This window comes from Chroicocephalus ridibundus, chromosome 25 (genome assembly GCF_963924245.1).
Source record: "Chroicocephalus ridibundus chromosome 25, bChrRid1.1, whole genome shotgun sequence".
NCBI lineage: Eukaryota > Metazoa > Chordata > Aves > Charadriiformes > Laridae > Chroicocephalus > Chroicocephalus ridibundus.
The window spans coordinates 925,703-944,089 of record NC_086308.1 but is presented as its reverse complement, the minus strand read 5'-3'; the positions used below and the strand labels follow the sequence as shown (position 1 = coordinate 944,089).

The following is an 18,387-nucleotide window of genomic DNA, read 5'->3' as shown; positions in this document are numbered from 1 at the left end:
GGTGTTTTCGATTGCGGGGCACTTTCCTGGGCATTTCCTTGAGAGCAACTTTGGAAGAAGGCCTGAGCCTTCAGGCACCGCCCTGCAGCAATGCCACGGTGTGACGGTGACAGAGGAGCTGTTGGGGAGGCCAGATGTGCCGGAGAAGCGCCCAGTGCCTGTCCCTGCCTGTGGGGACAGGACAGCACACAGCAGGAGTATGAGCTGCCAGAGCACTCGGTCCTTACAGCAACACCTGCGCTCAGCAGGAGAGTGTGGAAACAGAAAGAGAATAAGTCTGAAAAGAGCAAGGCTGGGGCTCCCTGACAGTGCTGCTGTGCTGAGACCCTTTCCCCTCCACCTCTGCTCACAGGCACAGCCCTGCAGCTCCAGAGCAGGTCCCAAAGGAAGGATCTTGGGCAAACAATCGCTAGAAGATTCTTTCTTTTGTTTAAAGAGACAGAGAGCACTGGTCCTCTTTTACAATGTCTGTGGGATTCACAAATTAAGCTAGATGCATAATTATAAACAGCAAAAATGATGACACTTCTTTGTGGACAGCATTATACAAAGAAAACCAATGCCAAAATCACAAACTCAAACCAAAACTAACACAAGCTACAGAAGATTGGCTTCCCCTGTAACAAGTTACATTCTGAGTGGTTTCCAAAACAAGACCGAAGAAGTTTATTGCTTCTGAAAATCATCTGGTCATCAGTTTCCACAGGGCATCCTTGAGCTCCTGGTTCCTCATGCTGTAGATGAGGGGGTTCAGTGCTGGAGGCAACACTGAGTACAGCACAGCCACCACCAGGTTGAGAACTGGGGAGGAGATGGAGGGGGGCTTCAGGTAGGCAAACACGGCAGTGCTGACAAACAGGGAGACCACGGCCAGGTGAGGGAGGCACGTGGAAAAGGCTTTGTGCCGTCCCTGCTCAGAGGGGATCCTCAGCACGGCCCTGAATATCTGCACATAGGACAGCACGATGAACACAAAACAACCAAATGCTAAACAGACACTAACAACAATAAGCCCAACTTCCCTGAGGGAGTCTGAGTGTGAGCAGGAGAGCTTGAGGATCTGGGGGATTTCACAGAAGAACTGGTCCAGGGCATTGCCCTGGCAGAGGGTTAGGGAAAATGTATTGGCCGTTTGCAGCAGAGCATTGAGAAACCCACTGCCCCAGGCAGCTGCTGCCATGTGGACACAAGCTCTGCTGCCCAGGAGGGTCCCGTAGTGCAGGGGTTTGCAGATGGCAACGTAGCGGTCATAGGACATGACGGTGAGAAGATAAAACTCTGCTGCAGCACTGAATAAGAAAGAAAAAACCTGTGCAGCACATCCTGCATAGGAGATGGCCCTGGTGTCCCAGAGGGAATTGGCCATGGCTTTGGGAAGAGTAGTAGAGATGGAGCCCAGGTCAAGGAGGGAGAGGTTGAGGAGGAAGAAGTACATGGGGGTGTGGAGGCGGTGGTCACAGGCGATGGCGGTGATGATGAGGCCATTGGCCAGGAGGGCAGCCAGGTAGATGCCCAGGAAGAGCCCGAAGTGCAAGAGCTGCAGCTCCCGTGTGTCTGCGAATGCCAGGAGGAGGAACTGGGTGATGGAGCTGCTGTTGGACATTTGCTCTTTCTTAGCATGGGGGCCTTGTCCAAAGGAGGAAAAAAACAGAAAAAAAATTAGGACAGACGCCTTATAGCAAAGACAGTTTCCTTTTCTGTGTGTTTTTGATTTTCTACCATCACGTCTGGTAACTGTTTTTTTTAGGGGAAGAAATCCTCATTTTTATGACTGAAAGTGTGGAAAATGTGGAGTCTTAAGACAGGACAGGACACAGGGCTCTAATCTCTGTGGTTTAGTGCAAAGCCAGGAGAGCTGCAGTGTCCATCAGTCTTTTTTCCATCTGCCCTGCGCTTCTGCTTGTGCTGCCTTGAAGATGACTTCACACACAAATTCCTCTTAAAAAACAAACCCAAACAAATAACTGAACTCATATGGGAACAGCGGAGCACTGTTTGAACGGACAAATATACAAATTCTTCTCTTTCCCAAACCAGGGTTAGAGCTGTGATGGAGAGAGCAGGACACAACCCCTCACAGAGACAATCAAAGGACTCTGCGAGGAGAGTGCCCGACCCCCAGGGAAAGGCTCAGCCCTCCCTAGGATCCCACAGGAGAGCTCTGCCTTTCTGGGGGCAGCTGGCAAGCCCAGCAGGACAGGCAAAGCAGAGAGTCTGGGGTCCCGGAGACGAGGTGTTCTGAGGGGAGAGTCAGCTCATTGCCCACCAAAGAACACCCAGAAGACATCTCCAGTGAAGGACCAACCGAGAGATGCCTGAACGCCCCCTCCCCAGTGCGTGTTGGCAGTTTCCCCCAGCCCTTGCCCATGTCTCTGCTGCCTGGAGCTGCCCCTGCCAGGAGCTGCTGCTCTGTGCCCACGTCTCCTCCCTGTCCCTGCTCCCACAGCCCATCCCACCCGCTGGGGGCTCAGCTCTGCCCTGCAGACCCCTCCTGGCAGCAGGGCACTGCCCAGGGCCATCTCCCTCTTTGTGGCTCCTCAGGAGGAGAGGAGAGAAAGCCTGATGCTGGAAGCAAAGGTGCTGCTGGTGCTGTGTGTAGGGAGAGGAGGGGCTGAAGGCACTTTGTGAGCTTTCTGGCAGATCTGCTGATCCCTCAGTGGACCAGTGACAGCTCCTTTCCCTCAGGAGACAGCTGAGAGCACAGACCCTGCAATGTCTTCATCTTCCAGGCAGCCCCTGCCTTGTCTTTCCTCTGTAAATGCTGCCTCTGCCAGTGCTCTGGGGGAGATCTGCAGCTGTGGGCAGCCCTGACCCACACAGCACACACTCGAAAAAGAGCCAAAGGACCCTGCCCTGAGGGGAGTCTCTCCTTTTCCCCACAGCTTCTCCCCACAGACGCTCGGGGGGGAACTCCTTGGGCAGGCTGAGAGCTGACCCTGGCAAGCAGCAGAGTCCCTGCCCCGGCACACAGAGCCCTGGGCTGCAGGGACCCTGCTCTCAAGGACAGCCCTGGGCACCCCTGCCTGCACACCCACCTGTCTTCAAAACCCTGCCACAGTCCCACGCAGAAGGCAGCCCTCCTTCCTTGTCGCTGCCATGGTGCAGCAGGGCATCCCTGCTCGGAAGCACGGCCTCCTTCTCCACACCAGAGAAGCCAGGAGAGAACGAGCTCAGAACTCTCCTCCCACTCCCAGCTGCCTTTATCCTCTCTGTGCCTGGCTCCTCTCGGGTGCCTGCAGGCAGTGCCCTCAGCCCTGCTGCGCTTGGCAGAGGAGCTGCTCCTGGGCAGAGCTGTCTCTCTGCAGCGCTGCCCGCTTGCCATCAGCTCCCTCCATGCCAGGAGCCCAGCCCAGCTCAGCAGCAGAGGACCAGCCCAAGGCAGCCCTTTCTCTGCCCCCTCGGGGCTCCCTCCAGCTGTCCCTGGGGCTCCAGGGGAACCTGCTGGGAAACAGGATGAAGTCACCACTGATGTTCCCTCCCTCAGCTGGGCAGAGACACTTCTTTCCAGAACTTTTAATTCTCCTCTCAAAGTTACATCGAAATATCACCTTTTTTGCTCTTATTATTAGATAACTGCAAGCTCTGCTGGAGCCGTTCATAGAGACAGGGCATCGTCTCAGGGATCCTGAATGAGCCTGGTGGGAAAGCCCTTTGGCCAAGCGAAATGACAGCTGATGCCTAAACAAGGGCCATAAGAATCTTCTCCTCTTTGTGTTCATGGCAGTTTTTAGGGGAATTCCTATGTACAACTGCCGTCCTGGGCCATAGGGAGAGCTTGGTCTCTCTCTTTTCCATCAGCTCAATTTACCAGATCTCCAGTGCCTCTAATGGCATCGCAGAGAGTGCAGCTGGGTGTCTGTTCCCTTCACCGGTGCCTTCAGTCAGAGGCATCAGTCATCAGGTGTCATCAGAGAGGCGAGGGCTGTCCCTTCTCCACACAACAGCTGCAGGCATTGCATGGACATGGAGCACGTCACACGGGGATCTTTACTCACTGCCCTGATGATACAATCAATGAAAAGACCAATAGATTTCACAGTGTGCCTGGATACATCTTGTCCTCCAGGGCAGCATCCTCCAGATCCAGCAGTGGTGCATATCAAAACTCAACTGAAACTCAAATAGGAATTCCAGGGCACCGAGATGAGCTTTAGGTAATTCAGGAACAGTTAAACGAAGAAAAGGGAATAATGTAGGAGCACTGTTGAATTTAGTAGGAGTAGGACTAGATCTGAGATATTCAATGTCCTCTTTGCCTCAGTTACCAGCAGCGAGGTCTCCCAGGCCTTGGTGCTTTGAGGCAGGACTCTGGAGAAGAACAACCAGCAGTGGATGGGGATCCAGTTGAGGGTTACTGGAGCAAACTACACCCTTACCAGTCCACGGGTCCAGAGGTTTGCATCCAGGGGTGCTGAGAGAGTGATTTTTCACTAGGAAGTGTTGGTCTGTTATGATCCCAGTAAGAAAGGCACTCCCACTTCATAATGTATGTTTTGAAACGCTGTTCATGTGGTCTAGCACTGTACGGAGAGTATCCCAGGGGCAATCCTATGTCTTTTTAGCTGGTGGGAACTCCAGGATGTGTGCATTAAATGGGCCTTTGAACTGAACACAGCACACCATGCAGACCCCATCCACAGAAGACAGTCTCCTGTTTTTCTCTTTCAAGCTACTGTAGGATTTTCTTACAGGGAACAACACTATTCACCATCTCTACACTCAAACAGAAAGGAAGTTTCCATGAGAACCTCCTGCTGCAGGGTCGCATACAGGCAAGGCCTCGCAGGAGGCGTAATGTCCGGCAGAGAGTGGGACCTGTCTGCGGGCTGAGGGGGCTGAGGGGAGACCTTCTCACCCTCTACAACTCCCTGAAAGGAGGTTGTAGAGAGATGGGCCTGACCTATTCTCCCTGGTGACAAGTGATAGGACGAGAGGAAACGGGTTCAAGTTACGTCAGGGGAGGTTTAGATTGGATATTAGGAAACACTTTTTCACTGAAAGGGTTATTAAACGTTGGAATAGGCTGCCCAGGGCGGTGGTGGATTCACCATCCCTGGAGGTGTTTAAAAAAAGGGTAGATGGGGCACTTAGGGACATGGTTTAGAAGTGGCTTTTGTCAGGGTAGGTTAAAGGTTGGACTCGATGGTCTTAATGGTCCCTTCCAACCTCAGCAATTCTATAATTCTATGATTCTATGATTCTACCCCTTGCAGAAAAGCAACCTCATTAGAGGCAGCAGGTACTTAGCATATGGCTGCAGAGGGTGTTTTATTGTTTATCAAACACGATCTGACATGATCAGGCTTTACTTTTCCTTGCTTGCAAAGAGGAGAAACCCTCCTGTGCCTGGGCGCAGCCAGGTCTCTAAGGAGAGCCAGAGGGAGCCGGTGCAATGGAGCTGTAACATCCAGCTGCAGAGATCGGCGGCGAAGTCTGATGGAAGGAAAATGATGTAAATCCCAACTGGGCAATGACAGAGATGGTGGGGTTGGGGTGGGGGTGAGGAGCAAGGATGTCCACACAGTGTCAGACCTCAAGGGACTGCTTTTCCTAGCCATCCAGACCTCCTGAGGAGACCCTCTGGATCAATATCAGTTGCAGAAGACTTCTATCACCTTTTCTCTTCACTGAAATCTAAATTAAAAGAAACCCTTTCAACTAAAAAAAAAAATAATTTATTAGGTTCTGATTGAAATCTTCCTTCTTAACTACACTATGAAAGAACTCCAATTAGCTGTAGAAGTCTTGAAGACTTGAAGGAAATTGAAGGAAGAGAAATAGGTCTTTAGGGCTTTCTGTACTTCAATGAGCCCCATGGTGTATTTAGCTCTGAGTCCATGAACCTCAGATACTGAGAGAAGATTGAAAACACTGCTCAAGGAGTCAGAGGCAAAACTCAAAGTACCTGGAAGCATTAATGGGCCCCACTGAGGGCCACTACTGACAAAGTCTCCCCATGGACTCGTTAGAGGAGATAGCTGGAGGCTGTGATTGCAGGAAGGCAAAGGCACAGTGCAGGTGGCTGTAAAGCTGTTGCTTTGTTTGATGAAGCAGAAGGGCCAAACCTGACCCTCAGGCCCTGGGAAGGCAAGTCCTGCCCCTCAGGTGTGGCTCAGGGCTCTTCCTGGGGGTAGTGGTGTGTGAGGGTGAGCAAGGCCAAGGGTAGGGAGACTGTGCAACACCTCCCGGCTTCCCCATGCCACGATGAAGCAGAAACTAAGTCCAGAGCCTCAAAATAAAGTTTCTTCTGGTGGGCCTTGGTGGCAGAGGCAAGTGCCATAGCCAAAGGGACAAAGACCTTGGTGCTGTTGGGTTTTTTAGCCTGGCCAGAGCCCTAGGCCACCTCTAATGCAGAGTGACCATCACTGTCCCGTGCCTGTGCCTCTTTCCTCTCAGACTGCAGGCACCCATTGTGCTTTCCCACATCGCTCTCACCCCGGCATTTCCGTATCTTTTCTGATGTCTCTCCACTCTCACGGCTGTTCCTTGAAACGCAAATCCATGGGCTAATACACACTCGCTCTTGGTGACCTCTTGCACCACAGTGCAACCATTTGAGTGAGATTTCTTCTTCCTCACATGCAGTCCAAACCTTCCAAGCTGCACTTTGTTGAGGTTTCCTTCTCTTCCCACTACCAAGAAAAGCTCCACCATCTCTGAAGCCAGGTTACTCAGGGCTTCCTTCATTTTGGGCTTGCAAAGCTCCAAGGATGGAGATGACACAAGCTCTCTGGGAAATCTCCTCCAGTGTTTGCCTGTCTTGGCAGGGAGAAAGTTTTGCTCATTTGTGTCAGCTGATGCCATTGGCCCTCATGCTCCCATCACACACAACAGTGAAGAGCCTTTGTCATGGTGACAGCCAGGAAGATGTGGAAAGGCTGATATTAGGTCTCCCCAAAGCCTTCTCTTCTCCAGGCTTTGCACCTTCGCAGCAAAGGTGGCCAATGGCTTTCTGGGCTGCACTAGGAAGAGCACTGCCAGCAGGTCGGTGGAGGTGATCCTTCCTCTCTACTCAGCCCTGCTCCAGTTTGTCTTGCCCATTTCCCTCGGTGTTTGCTACCCTACACCTTCACTTAGAGGCGGTGGTAGGGCTTCAGGTTAGTGGTTGTAAATAGGGTAAAGGCCTCTCATGAATGTTTTCACAGTCAGTGTCACAGAAGTCTAAACATCCTCTGAACAGACCTTACCTCTTCAAACCTTCCAACCCCTACTGTTCTGCGATGCTGATTCTTTGATTCCATTGTCATTGCCCAGAGGGGCTACCACAGATGTAGACTGCTCCAGGGCAGGTATTTATATTTAGGCCGATCAATGATGTTGTTGCTTTAATGTTTTTTTGTTGTGGTATATGCTGCTGTTGTTAGGGAAATCACACAAACACTTGAAGGACAATGGAAAGGCTACCACCTTAGTGGCCCTCCAGTGAGCTGGCTCCTGTTTGCCATTGTCTCACTGTCACTGGGCAGGGTGTGGTGTAAAAGGTGCTGAGCAGAGCAGGACAATCACTTCTGGCTGTGCTCCTGCTCATACAGCCTCAGATGCTGTTGGCCGCCTTTGCTGCTGGCTCTTGTTTGGCCTGATAAAACTCAAGGAGCCGCAGGGCCATTTCCACAGAGCTGCTGCCCAGCCACACAAAATGATCCAAAATGGATCAGAGCAGCCCTGCTCTGACATCAGCCTGGTCTCTCAACATCCTTGGATTCATCCCGTCTGGTCCAATGGACTACTAAAGGTTGACCTTACCTATGTAGCCCCTGACTTGATCTGCATCCACTGCTGGATTTCGCATGGGGTTCTGCCTCTTAGGCACACATACCTGGGAGACCTTGCTGGTGAAGACGCAGGCCAAGAGTACCTCGTACCTATCTACACCTACTCTCTGCAAATTCAGCCATGACCACACATTACCTGTGTTTATTCTTTAGCTGTTCCTGAAGGAGTAACTGCTCATTGTTGTGCCCTTCAAATCCCTTGCAAGTGTCAACTCTACGGGAGCTTTGGCTTTTCTAAAACCAACCATATTCCTCAATTCCTCCTTTGTTTTCATCCTGGCATCCACCTCTTCATGCTTCCTTTTTTCTATGGGGCTTCCCCATGAGTGTCTGGTTTCCCCCAGCTCTTCTTATAACAACTCTGCTTGTTGTCCTGACAATGGGTATGACCGCACTCTCACACTTGAAAGACACTGTCCTTGCAGACCACTGTACTGCAGACCCTCTGCTGCCCTTCTCTGCTGCTCACATGGGCTCCCCCCAAAAAAGTCAGAAGACTAGGCCAAAGTCTGCTCCTCTGAGGTCTGTCATCTGCATTCTTCTATTCTCCTTCTCCTTGGGAGGTGAGACCCCACTATTTCATGGTCGCGACAGCCAAGGCTGGCACTGGTTTTCATAAAACTTGTGGATACCAGTGCTGATGGAGTGAAAGATGGAGCTACAGACTGCAGTGGAGAAAACTCGGACTTGAACAAGGCTGCTGTAGTCCCAGGTGGCTGAAGAGAGAAATGTGGGTTGGGACAAGGACTGCCCATAGAGTGTCTGACATTTGGGGTCTTTACTTGTCTGTATTTTCAGCCTCCATTGGAGATGTTGGCTTTCAATACCGTTTGGAGATTGCCGCTATCAGTTAATGTGTAAGAAAAGAAATGAAGAAAACTGGAGCAAAAGGAAAAACCTTTCTTATTGTTTTCTATTACTGCAATATTTTCACTTCTGAAATTTCTCTGATTAACCAGAAAACAACTAAAGAGTTAAGAAAATCATGCCTACAGGCTTGGCTTGTGGGTGAGTTTTGCATGTTAATGAGCCCTCTGGTGCCAAGTTCCTGAACTGCAGATCCTGAAAGCCCAAGCCTCTGGAGAAGTAGAAGTCAGCAGCAAATCTCCAAGTTTCTGAGGGTGCTACTGGGCCCCAGCGAGGCTAATCAGTGGAGAGAGACCATGGAGGGAATGACCAGGAAAGGGAACCTCGCTGGGAAGGGAACCTGTGGCTGGTGACGCAGGAAGTCAGGGGCATTGGTTATAGGTTGAAAATCAAATCTGGAGGTTCCTGTGAAAGCCCCTGATGTGTTCCATCAAGCAGGATGTTCAAGCGCTGACGGCCATCCCCTAGCAATGGGGATCCTTTCCCTCATGGGATGCTCAGGGCTGCTCCTGGGGGCAGGGAGGTGTGGGGGTGTGCGATGCCGAGTGCAGGACAGCGGTAGGAGTCCTCCTAGGCTCTAGGCAGTGAGTGGGTGGGTGAAGAGGCAAGAAAGCCCTGGAGCTGTAGTGACCTGGTGTCTTCTCAGGCACCTCAATTGAAGATAAGTTACCCACAGTAAAATACACAAGGATCTGGGCAATCCCAGCCCCCACAAAGGGCCCCCCAAAGCGCCCCCCCCCGAAAGGAGAGTGGGATCCCACCAGAGGCTGCCCTACACTGTCCTATGCCGGTGACTATTCCCCTGTACCCTTGAACTCCTTTGCAAGTGTTCTAGCTCTGTGTGAGCTCTGGCTTTCCTAAATCCAACTCTATTTCTGAATTCCTCCCTTTTTTTGGAATTGTGTTGTGTTGGTTTTGGTTTTTTTAAATCCTTACATCCACGTCTTGCATGTTTCCTTTCTTCTATGGAGCTTCCCCATGACTTTCCTGTTTCCCCAAGCTTCTCTCCTGATAGCTCTGCCTGTTGCCCTGATGATGGTTCTGCACACTCTCATACTTGAAGAACTGCTGTACCAGGCTCTGCTGCCCTTCTGTGCTGCTCACACGGGCTCCCCCCTAAAAAGTCGCAAGACTAGGCCAAAGTCTGATCCTGTGAGGTCTGGCACCTGGCAGGAGAATAAACTTTCTCCTTCCCTTTGGGAGGTGACCTAACAAGGTCATGATCACAAGAGCTAGGGCTGGTTGCTGATGGTTTTCACATCCATGTCCAGCTCTTAGAATGATAGAATCATAGAATCTGTTAGGTTGGAAGGGACCTTGAAAGGTTATCCAGTCCAGCCCCCTTGCAGTAAGCAGGGATATCTTCAACCAGAGCAGGTTGCTTAGAGCCTCATCAAGCCTAGGCCTTGAATGTCTCCAGGGATGGGGCCTCCACCACCTCTCTGGGCAACCTGGGCCACTGTCTCACCACCCTCAGTGGAAAGAACTTCTTCCTAATGTCTAATCTAAACCTACCCTGCTCTAGTTTAAACCATTGCCCCTCATCCTATCGCTACATGCCCTTGCAAACAGCCCCTCCCCAGCTTTCTGATAGGCCCCCTTCAGGTTCTGGAAAGCTGCTATAAGGTCTCCCCGGAGCCTTCTCTTCTCCAGGCTGAACAACCCCAACTCTCTCAGTCTCTCTTCACAGGAGAGGTGCTCCAGCCCTCGGATCATCTTCGTGGCCTTTCTCTGGACCCGCTCCAACAAGTCCATGTCCCTCTTGTGCTGGGGGCTACAGAGCTGGACACGATACTCCAGGTGGGGTCTCATGAGAGTAGAGTAGAGGGGGAGAATCCCCTCTCTGGGTCTGCTGGCCACGGTTCTTTCGATGCAGCCCAGGACACGATTGCCTACTGGGCTGCAAGCACACATTGTTGGCTCATGTCCAGCTTTTCATCCACCAGGACCCCCAAGTCCTTTTCCACGGGGCTGCTCTCTATCACATCATCCCCCAGCCTGTATTGATAACGAGGGTTGTCCTGACCCAAGTGCAGGACTTTGCACTTGGCCTTGTTGAACTTCGTAAGTTTGCTCAGGCCCATCTCTCTAGCTCGCCAGGTCCCTCTGGATGACATCCTGTCCCTCTGGCATGCCAACCACACCACTCAGCTTGGTGTCATCGGCAAACCTGCTGAGGGTGCACTTGATCCCACTGTCTATGCCATTGATGAAGATGTTGAACAGCACCGGTCCCAGTACGGATCCCTGAGGGACACTGCTTGCCACCCATCTCCATCTGGACATCGAGCCATTGACCACTCTACCCTCTGGATGCGACCAGCCAGCCAGTTCCTTATCCACCGAACAGTCCACCCATCAAATCCATATCTCTCCAACTTAGAGAGAAGGATGTTGTGTGGGACCGTGTCAAAGGCCTTGCAGAAGTCCAGAGAGATGATATCCATAGCTCCCCCCTTGTCCACTCATGCAGTCACGCCGTTGTAGAAAGCCACTAGGTTGGTCAGGCAGAACTTGCGCCTGGTGAAGCCATACTGGCTGTCTCGAATCCATGTCTTCCATATGCCGCAGCATAGCTTCTAGGAGGATCTGTTCCATGATCTTCCCAGACTTTCCATTCTGAAGACTGAGTCAGCCTCATGTCCATGGTACAAGACACAAAGACAAGAGGCAATGGGATGACAAACGAGAGGGTCAGGGCAGATACAGGGAGAAACTTTTCCAGCATAAGGATAGTCAAGTGCTGGAAGCTGTTTCCCAGGGAGCGTGCACTGGATCTCTTCTAGAAAGTGACCAAGATGTGTTTGGATAAGCCCTCGGTAATCTCATCTGGCCCTGCAGGAGGCTGCTCAAGACACCTCCCAACGTCCCTTCCAGCCTAAATATGACTGTCCTTTCTTCCCCTTCATTTCTTCAAATTAGGGAAAGCTCTTAGGTTGTCTCTGACCACAGAAGTAATTCACATCAGGTGCCAAGGTGCTTCAGAGGTGCCCCCAAACAGTCCTGACCTTTTCATTCCTTGAAACGACAATTGCTTCTCTTTTTTTATCCAACTGCCCTCCAAAATGAACGGTTTCCCTGTCCATCCATTCCCCCTTGGCCATGCTTTTCATTTTGTTACAACCTTGGGGTATATCTGAGGTGGTTGGTGTGCTGATTTTCAAACTTGGGTGGCAAATCCATAAAGCAAATCATTCTCTTTCATGACCTGTAGCATCCTGCAATTCCCCATATGCTTATCTGGTTTGAGGCACTGCCCATCAAACCTTAAATGCTGATGATTTGGCCTTTCAGTCCAGAGGGACCTTGACGCACCTGGGGACTTGTCCAAATGAAACCTCCTGAAGTGAAGTTTCATAAGGCAAAGGGGGCAAGGTGTGCACTGGGGGCAGAACAAAGCCCGTGCACTAGGACAGGCTGTGACCCGACTGGCTGAGGAGTGTCCTGGGGAGAAGGGTGTGGGAGTTATGGTGGATGCCATATATGGATCCTATTGGGAAAGGAGGATGGAGAAACTGGAGAAAGTCCAGAGGAAGTCTGTGAGGATGGGGTTAGGGGCCTGAAGCACATGAGCTGTGTGGAGAGGCTGAGACAACTGGGCCTCTTCAGTCTGCTGAAGGGGAGGCACAGGGCAGTCTAAGAGCAGGTGACATCTTCCTGGAGAGAGGAAGGTGGAGACAATCCACCTCCAGGATCTTTGGCAGAGACAACAGCGGCAAGCATCCTCCATGGAGATTTATACTGAGCATTAGGAAACACGGACTAGGCGGACGTTGCCCTGCAGCAGGACACCCATCGACTCTCTGTTATCTCCATCTTTGGAGGTTTTCAGCTCCCTGAGTTTTGCGGGAACTCCCTAACAACTGGCAGCACCCAAATGCTGCAGGCACTTTCTGCTGTGACCCTGCTTTGCGTAGAATGTTGGTCTATAGAAATCTTGCAAGGTCACTTCCAGCCTGAACGGAAAGTTCCCAGAACAGGCCAATGTCTGCCACCCTGAGACCTGGAATCTGCACTCTGCTCTTCGTCCTCACTCCCTCGGGAGCTGAGACTCCACTCTTTCTTTGCTACTAGAGCCAAGGCTGACAAGGATGACACAGGTTTTCTGATCCAGGTGAGCATCGCCTTGCTTGGCCCATCTGGCAGCTCTGCTAAAAAGCTGAGGCAAAGAGCCTCCAGACACCTAAAGGAGCATTTGCACCGTGCTCTCCTGGGAATGTCAGGGGGTGCTGGGCTGACTTTTGGCTGCCAGGTGCCCACCCAGCTTCACTCCCGCTCCCCCTCCTTCTCCACTCGCCTTGCTGTCTGCAGGGCTGTTTCTCTCCATGTGTCTCACTCCTCTCTCTTACAGTGACTGCACGCTGCTGTTTAGCCTTGCTTCAATATGCTATCACAGAGGTGCCACGAGAATTGCTTACTGGCTCAGCTTTGGGCAGTGGCATGTCCCTTTTGGAGCCAGCTGAAAGTGGCTCTCTCTCACATGGAGTCACCTCTTGATCCCTTTTCTCCTAAGCCACCTCTGCAGCCCCCTCACCCCTACCAAAACCTAGCCATGTCAACGCAATACACAGGGTCATTGATGTCCCCGGTAAGACGTTAAGTCGTTGGTGAGCCCAAGACTTCCTCAGGTTGGTTAAATAAGAGTTGGTCCCCTTCCTCTCCTTCATTATAGGTTCTTTGTGTCAGAGCAGAGATGTGCTGGACCTCAGTCGTGGCACTAGGGCCAAGCTCAGGCGTGCAACAAAGCCAGCTGTTACCAAGTGCCCAAGTACCGTGCAGGCAAAAGGTTTGCGTCAGAGCATGCTGGGGGGGATGGCAGATGGCAATGTAAAGGGGAAAGGAGGAGATCAATCCCTGCTCTCCTCAGGACGAGAGAGAAGCAGGGCTGGACTCTGCAGCCCCGGCACGAGAGGGCTTTGCTGTCTGCAGGGTCTCTGCAGCCCCAGAGGGCCTGTGGTGCAGGTGAAGCTGATCTCCAGGCAGGACAAGGGGCTTTTGCAAGTGTCCTTGGCTATGGGTATCCTGAGATCCAGGAACACTGTGAAAATCATTGCTCTGTTCCTTGACTGCATCATCAAAGGGATGACTGAGGGATGTGGGAGAAGCACTCCCTGCATCTACTGGATTGAGATGGGACAGCACTTGCCTCACTGCAGTTGCTTGACGGAAAGCACTGAACGCCTCAGAAGGTCTCTTGGGGTCTCTTACACGGCTGCTCTGAATGGGGATGATGTTCGCGCAAGTCCTGTGCTGTCCCTGCCGGCTGCACGCAGTTGTGCTGGAGAGCCCTGGCACCTCAGGCAGCTCCACAGGGTGGAGTTAACCTTGAAATTGGGCAGCTGCCCTGAATTAGGTTGGGCATTGTAGGGGTGCCAGTGAGAACCCAGCCCTAACTGCCAATGGAGATCTGGTAAAGACAGCTGGTGGAGAAGAGAGAGAGACGTAGCTCTTCAGATGGCAATGACTCCATTTGCTCAGAGGAATAGCTCTATAGGCTGCCCTGTACATAGTGAGCAGGAACAGCCTTCATTGTCCTAAACGTGGCCATCTGCTGTCACTTCAGCTGCCCAAAGCAATGCCCCAAGAGCCTCCAAAATGATGGCCCCAGACGCTGCCCTGTCCCTCTGAACTGCTCCATCAAAGTTTAGAGATACCTGCACATGTCTCGGGCCACCTCTGGCACTTCAAATGTGCACTGTGGTTTGCAGGGCTACAGGAGATTCCTCCCTTTCATTGTCTGGGTGTCCTGTCTCATAGGTGGAAAAGAAGAGGTCGTTCTGGGACCTAACTCTGCCTCTGATAGGGGAAATGATACTGCCGGAAAGGAATGTCCCCCCCAACAGCTGAGGGAGGAAACATCAGTCATGACTTCAGCTTGTTTCACAGCAGGTTCCCCTGGAGCCTCAGGGACATCTTTGATGGAGCCACAGCGAGCCGAGAAAGTGCCACCTGATGAGGTCAGAAGTCCTTGATTGCACTGCATGGAGGAGACTCAAGCATGCACATCATGTGCATGTGGGGAGAGGAACCCAAGTTGAGCACAAGTGCCACCAGCTGTTCCCAGAGCGTCCACGAAGGCCTGTGGGACACACTCTGTCTTCGGGTAACTTGACTTTGAGAGGAACGTCCTCTGGGAAACCACCTGGATGCCGCACTGGGATGTGCTTCCGTGAACCAGGGTCCCTATGTCCATACCTCATGCCATGAGGCATCTCAGATGGGCACCACACCACAGGGCTGAGGTGCCTCCCAGCATCTGGGAGTGGCAGCAGGAGGCCAGAGAGTCCCTACGCCTCTGTACGTGGAAGGGAAGGGCTCGCGGCTTTGAACAGCCCTGTCAGAGCCCTGACAATTCTGCGTGTGACTTCAGGAACAACCCCACCGGCCCAATGAGATTTCTCTCACCCGCCTTCTCTCACCTAAAATTGTCCATGGAAAAAGGGGATTAGGACAATTTGTCATCATCAACGGCGTTTCCCCTAATGGGAATGGGCAACGTCCCCAACCTTCAGAAAAATCTCTTCCTCCTCCCTCCCATGACCTGCCCCATAATTGCAGTTGGGAACAGCCTCAGCATGGGGCTGCTGGTGGAAAACCTGGAAACCTGCTACAGCTCCGCCACCCTGACTGTCCTCCCACTGGGCACAGCACCATCTCTGCTCACAGCGCTCTTAGGGCTATTTCCTGCACCTTTGGCAGGTACAGAGTGGCTCCTGCTGGTGGCCACATGCTATGAACAGTACTTGGCTCTGTGCCACCCCCTGCTCTCTGCAAGACTCCGGAACTGGAAGGGTTGTCGCTAGAAGACAGCTGCACCTTGGCTGGGGGGATTTCTGTCATCTGCAGTAATCATTTCCTTCTTGTCCCAGACACATTTGCTGGCCCTGATGTACTAGACCACTTTTGTGATTTTGCCCCAAGGCGGGAGCTCTCCTGCAGTGACACCATGACGCTCATGCTCTCAGCTTTGGAAACGTGCTGTTTAGATCCAGTCTTCCCCTTCCTGGTCACACCGGCATCTTGTGTGTGCATCAGAGCTTCCATGGCCACCGAATTAATTCGCATCAGGTGCAGGGATGCTTTACATGTGCCCTTATACAGCCCTGACCATATCAAGAATCCTTCAGTACTCCTTCAGGAGTTTATTTGATCCCCCAAGGAGTATTAGTACCTATTAAATAAAAATATAAACATACATATGTCCAATGCAGCAGTCTGCATCTCTGTTAGAAGCCTTGAAGCAGTGTCCGGGGGAGCAGGGCTTGAGGTGTGAGCATCCCGTGAGTTGACGGATCCCCTTTCCCAGCAGGTGGGGTCAGGGCTTGGCTGTCCTGCTTGGTGACACACATCAAGGGCTTTCACAACCACATTCCACGTTTGATTTTCCACCTCGAAGCAGCACCTCTGACTTCCTGCTTCACCAGCCTCCAAGGACTCTGGGAAACTCTTGGAGGTTTGCTGCTGACTTTTACTTGTCTTGAGGCTTGTTCAGTCTTTCAGGATCTGCAGTTCAGGCACTTGGCACCAGAGGGCTCATTAACATGCAAAACGCCCTAACAAGGCAAGTCTCTCTGGGCATAGTTTTCCTTAAAGTCTTCAATTCTTATATTCTTAATTAGAGAAGTTTCAGGAATGTAATCAAAGTGAAATAATATGATTACTAAACAACAAGAAGAAAGGATTTCTTTTTTCTTTTTCCTACTTTATTTTTCTGCTTATACATGAATGGAAATCAGCAGTCTCTACATGATACTGATCCTGAGCGTCTGCTAATGCAGTCTGAACAGATATGAAAATCAAGACCCTTTGTGTTCCACAACCTATGGCCAGTCTTCATCCTGCCCCCAACCCAGCATTTCTCTCATCAGCCCCCTGGGACTTACAGCAGCCCTGTTCAAATCTGAGCTTCCTCCACTGAAGCTGCGCGGTTCAGCCCATTGGCACCGGTTCCCACCTGGGTTACTTGCAGAACGAGCAGCACACGGACACAGAAGGGTGTTTGTCACTTGCCAACAAATGGAAACAAAGGAATGCATAGTTCACTAAAAAAATGAGACATTCCTCAGCAATGTGTAAAGTCCACATTACCCCCACCGAAATCTGCTTCCTACAGTGGCTAACCTTAGACCAACAGAAAACATAATTTTTGTTAAATCACAGATCCCAAGACTTCCCAAAAGATTCCCTGTCCTGGACTTTCTTTCTTTGTCCATAATTGTTCTTTGCACGCAGTGAGGCTTACACTCACGTCACGAGCTCCCTCGATTCGCAGAGAGAAGCAAAGAGACAAAGTAAATCAAATGGTCTTTTGAATACACAAATCTGCCTAAAGGGGGCCCTGAGCAGCAACAAGCTTTTGGACAAATCATGGAATAACAGAATGATGGAATGTGTGGGGTTGGAAGGGACCTTTAAAGGTCATCTAGTCCAACCCCCTGCAGTAAGCAGGGACACCGACAACTAGACCAGGTTGCTCAGAGGCTCATCAAACCTGGCCTTGAATGTCTCCAGGGATGGGGCCTCCACCCCGTCTCCGGGCAACCTGTGCCACTGTCTCACCACCCTCAGTGGAAAGAACTTCTTCCTAAACTCTAATCTAAACCTGCCCTGCTCTAGTTTAAAACCATTGTCCCTCGTCCTAAGGCTACATGCCCTTGCAAACAGCCTTGCAACAGCTTTCTGACAGGGCCCCTTCAGGTACTGGAAGGCCACTATAAGGTCTCCCCGGAGCCTTATATGAGCACATTGTTAGCTCATGTCCAGCTTTTCATCCACCAGGACCCCCAAGTCCTTTTCCACAGGGCTGCTCTCTATCAAGTCATCCCCCAGCCTGTATTGGTAACGAGGGTTGTCCTGACCCAAGTGTAGGACCTTGCACTTGGCCCACCTTGATTGACATGTCCAGTTTTGCGCCCCCCACCACAAAAAAGACACTGAGGGGCTGGAGCAGGTCCAGAGAAGAGCAATGAAGCTGGTGAGGAGTCTGGAGAACAAGTCTGATGAGGAGCAGCTGAGGGAGCTGGGGCTGTTTAGCCTGGAGAAAAGGAGGCTGAGGGGAGACCTTCTCGCTCTCTACAACTCCCTGAAAGGAGGGTGTACAGAGGTGGGGGTCGGTCTCTTCTCCCAAGAAACAAGCAACAGGAGAAGAGGAAACGGCCGCAAGATGCCCCAGCAGAGGTTTAGACTGGATATTAGGAACAATCTTTCCCCTGAAAGGTTTTTCAGGCATTGGAACAGGCTGCACAGGGAAGTGGCTGAGGCACCATCCCTGGAGGTAATTAAAAGACGGGTAGACAGAGTGATGGCACCTCTCGCTCCAGAGGCACCCAGCTGCGGCCACCACAGCCAGTCTCCCAGCAAGCGGCTCTAGAGAGCAGACGCACATTGTTGCATCGTCACGTTGCCGCGACACCGCACTGCACATCGGCTTTGAGGGGGAGGCCCCAGCACCGCCATCTCCCCCTGCTCAAGGCACCGTCTCGGGGACGTGTCCTCCCCCTCCTCACAAGCCTTCAGGCTGCTGTGGCGTCGCTTGGGCTGGCGGGAGGGGAGTGGGTGAGGTGATGGCGGGCGGCCCCACAGCCAGCATCCCCCTCCTCCTCCTGGGTGCTCAGGCTGCACAGCAGCAGCACCCGCCCTTCCCCTGAGGTGATGCTGCCTCCGATTGGTCCCCTCGGCTGTCACTCTGCCCTGGGTTGGGGCCTGCCCTGCCTGGAGGCGGCTGCTGATTGGCTCCCAGGTGGTCAGG

The 18,387-nt window shown here is 52.0% G+C and overlaps 1 protein-coding gene across 1 annotated transcript; it reads right to left on the bottom strand.

Annotated features, from left to right (window-relative positions):
- Positions 1-712: 712 nt before the first annotated feature.
- Positions 713-1,603, bottom strand: LOC134526982 (olfactory receptor 14A16-like; the record flags this gene model as incomplete). Its single annotated transcript, XM_063359346.1, has 1 exon — positions 713-1,603. A coding segment is annotated over exon 1 (891 nt), but the record flags the coding sequence as incomplete, so codon positions are not given.
- Positions 1,604-18,387: the final 16,784 nt, after the last annotated feature.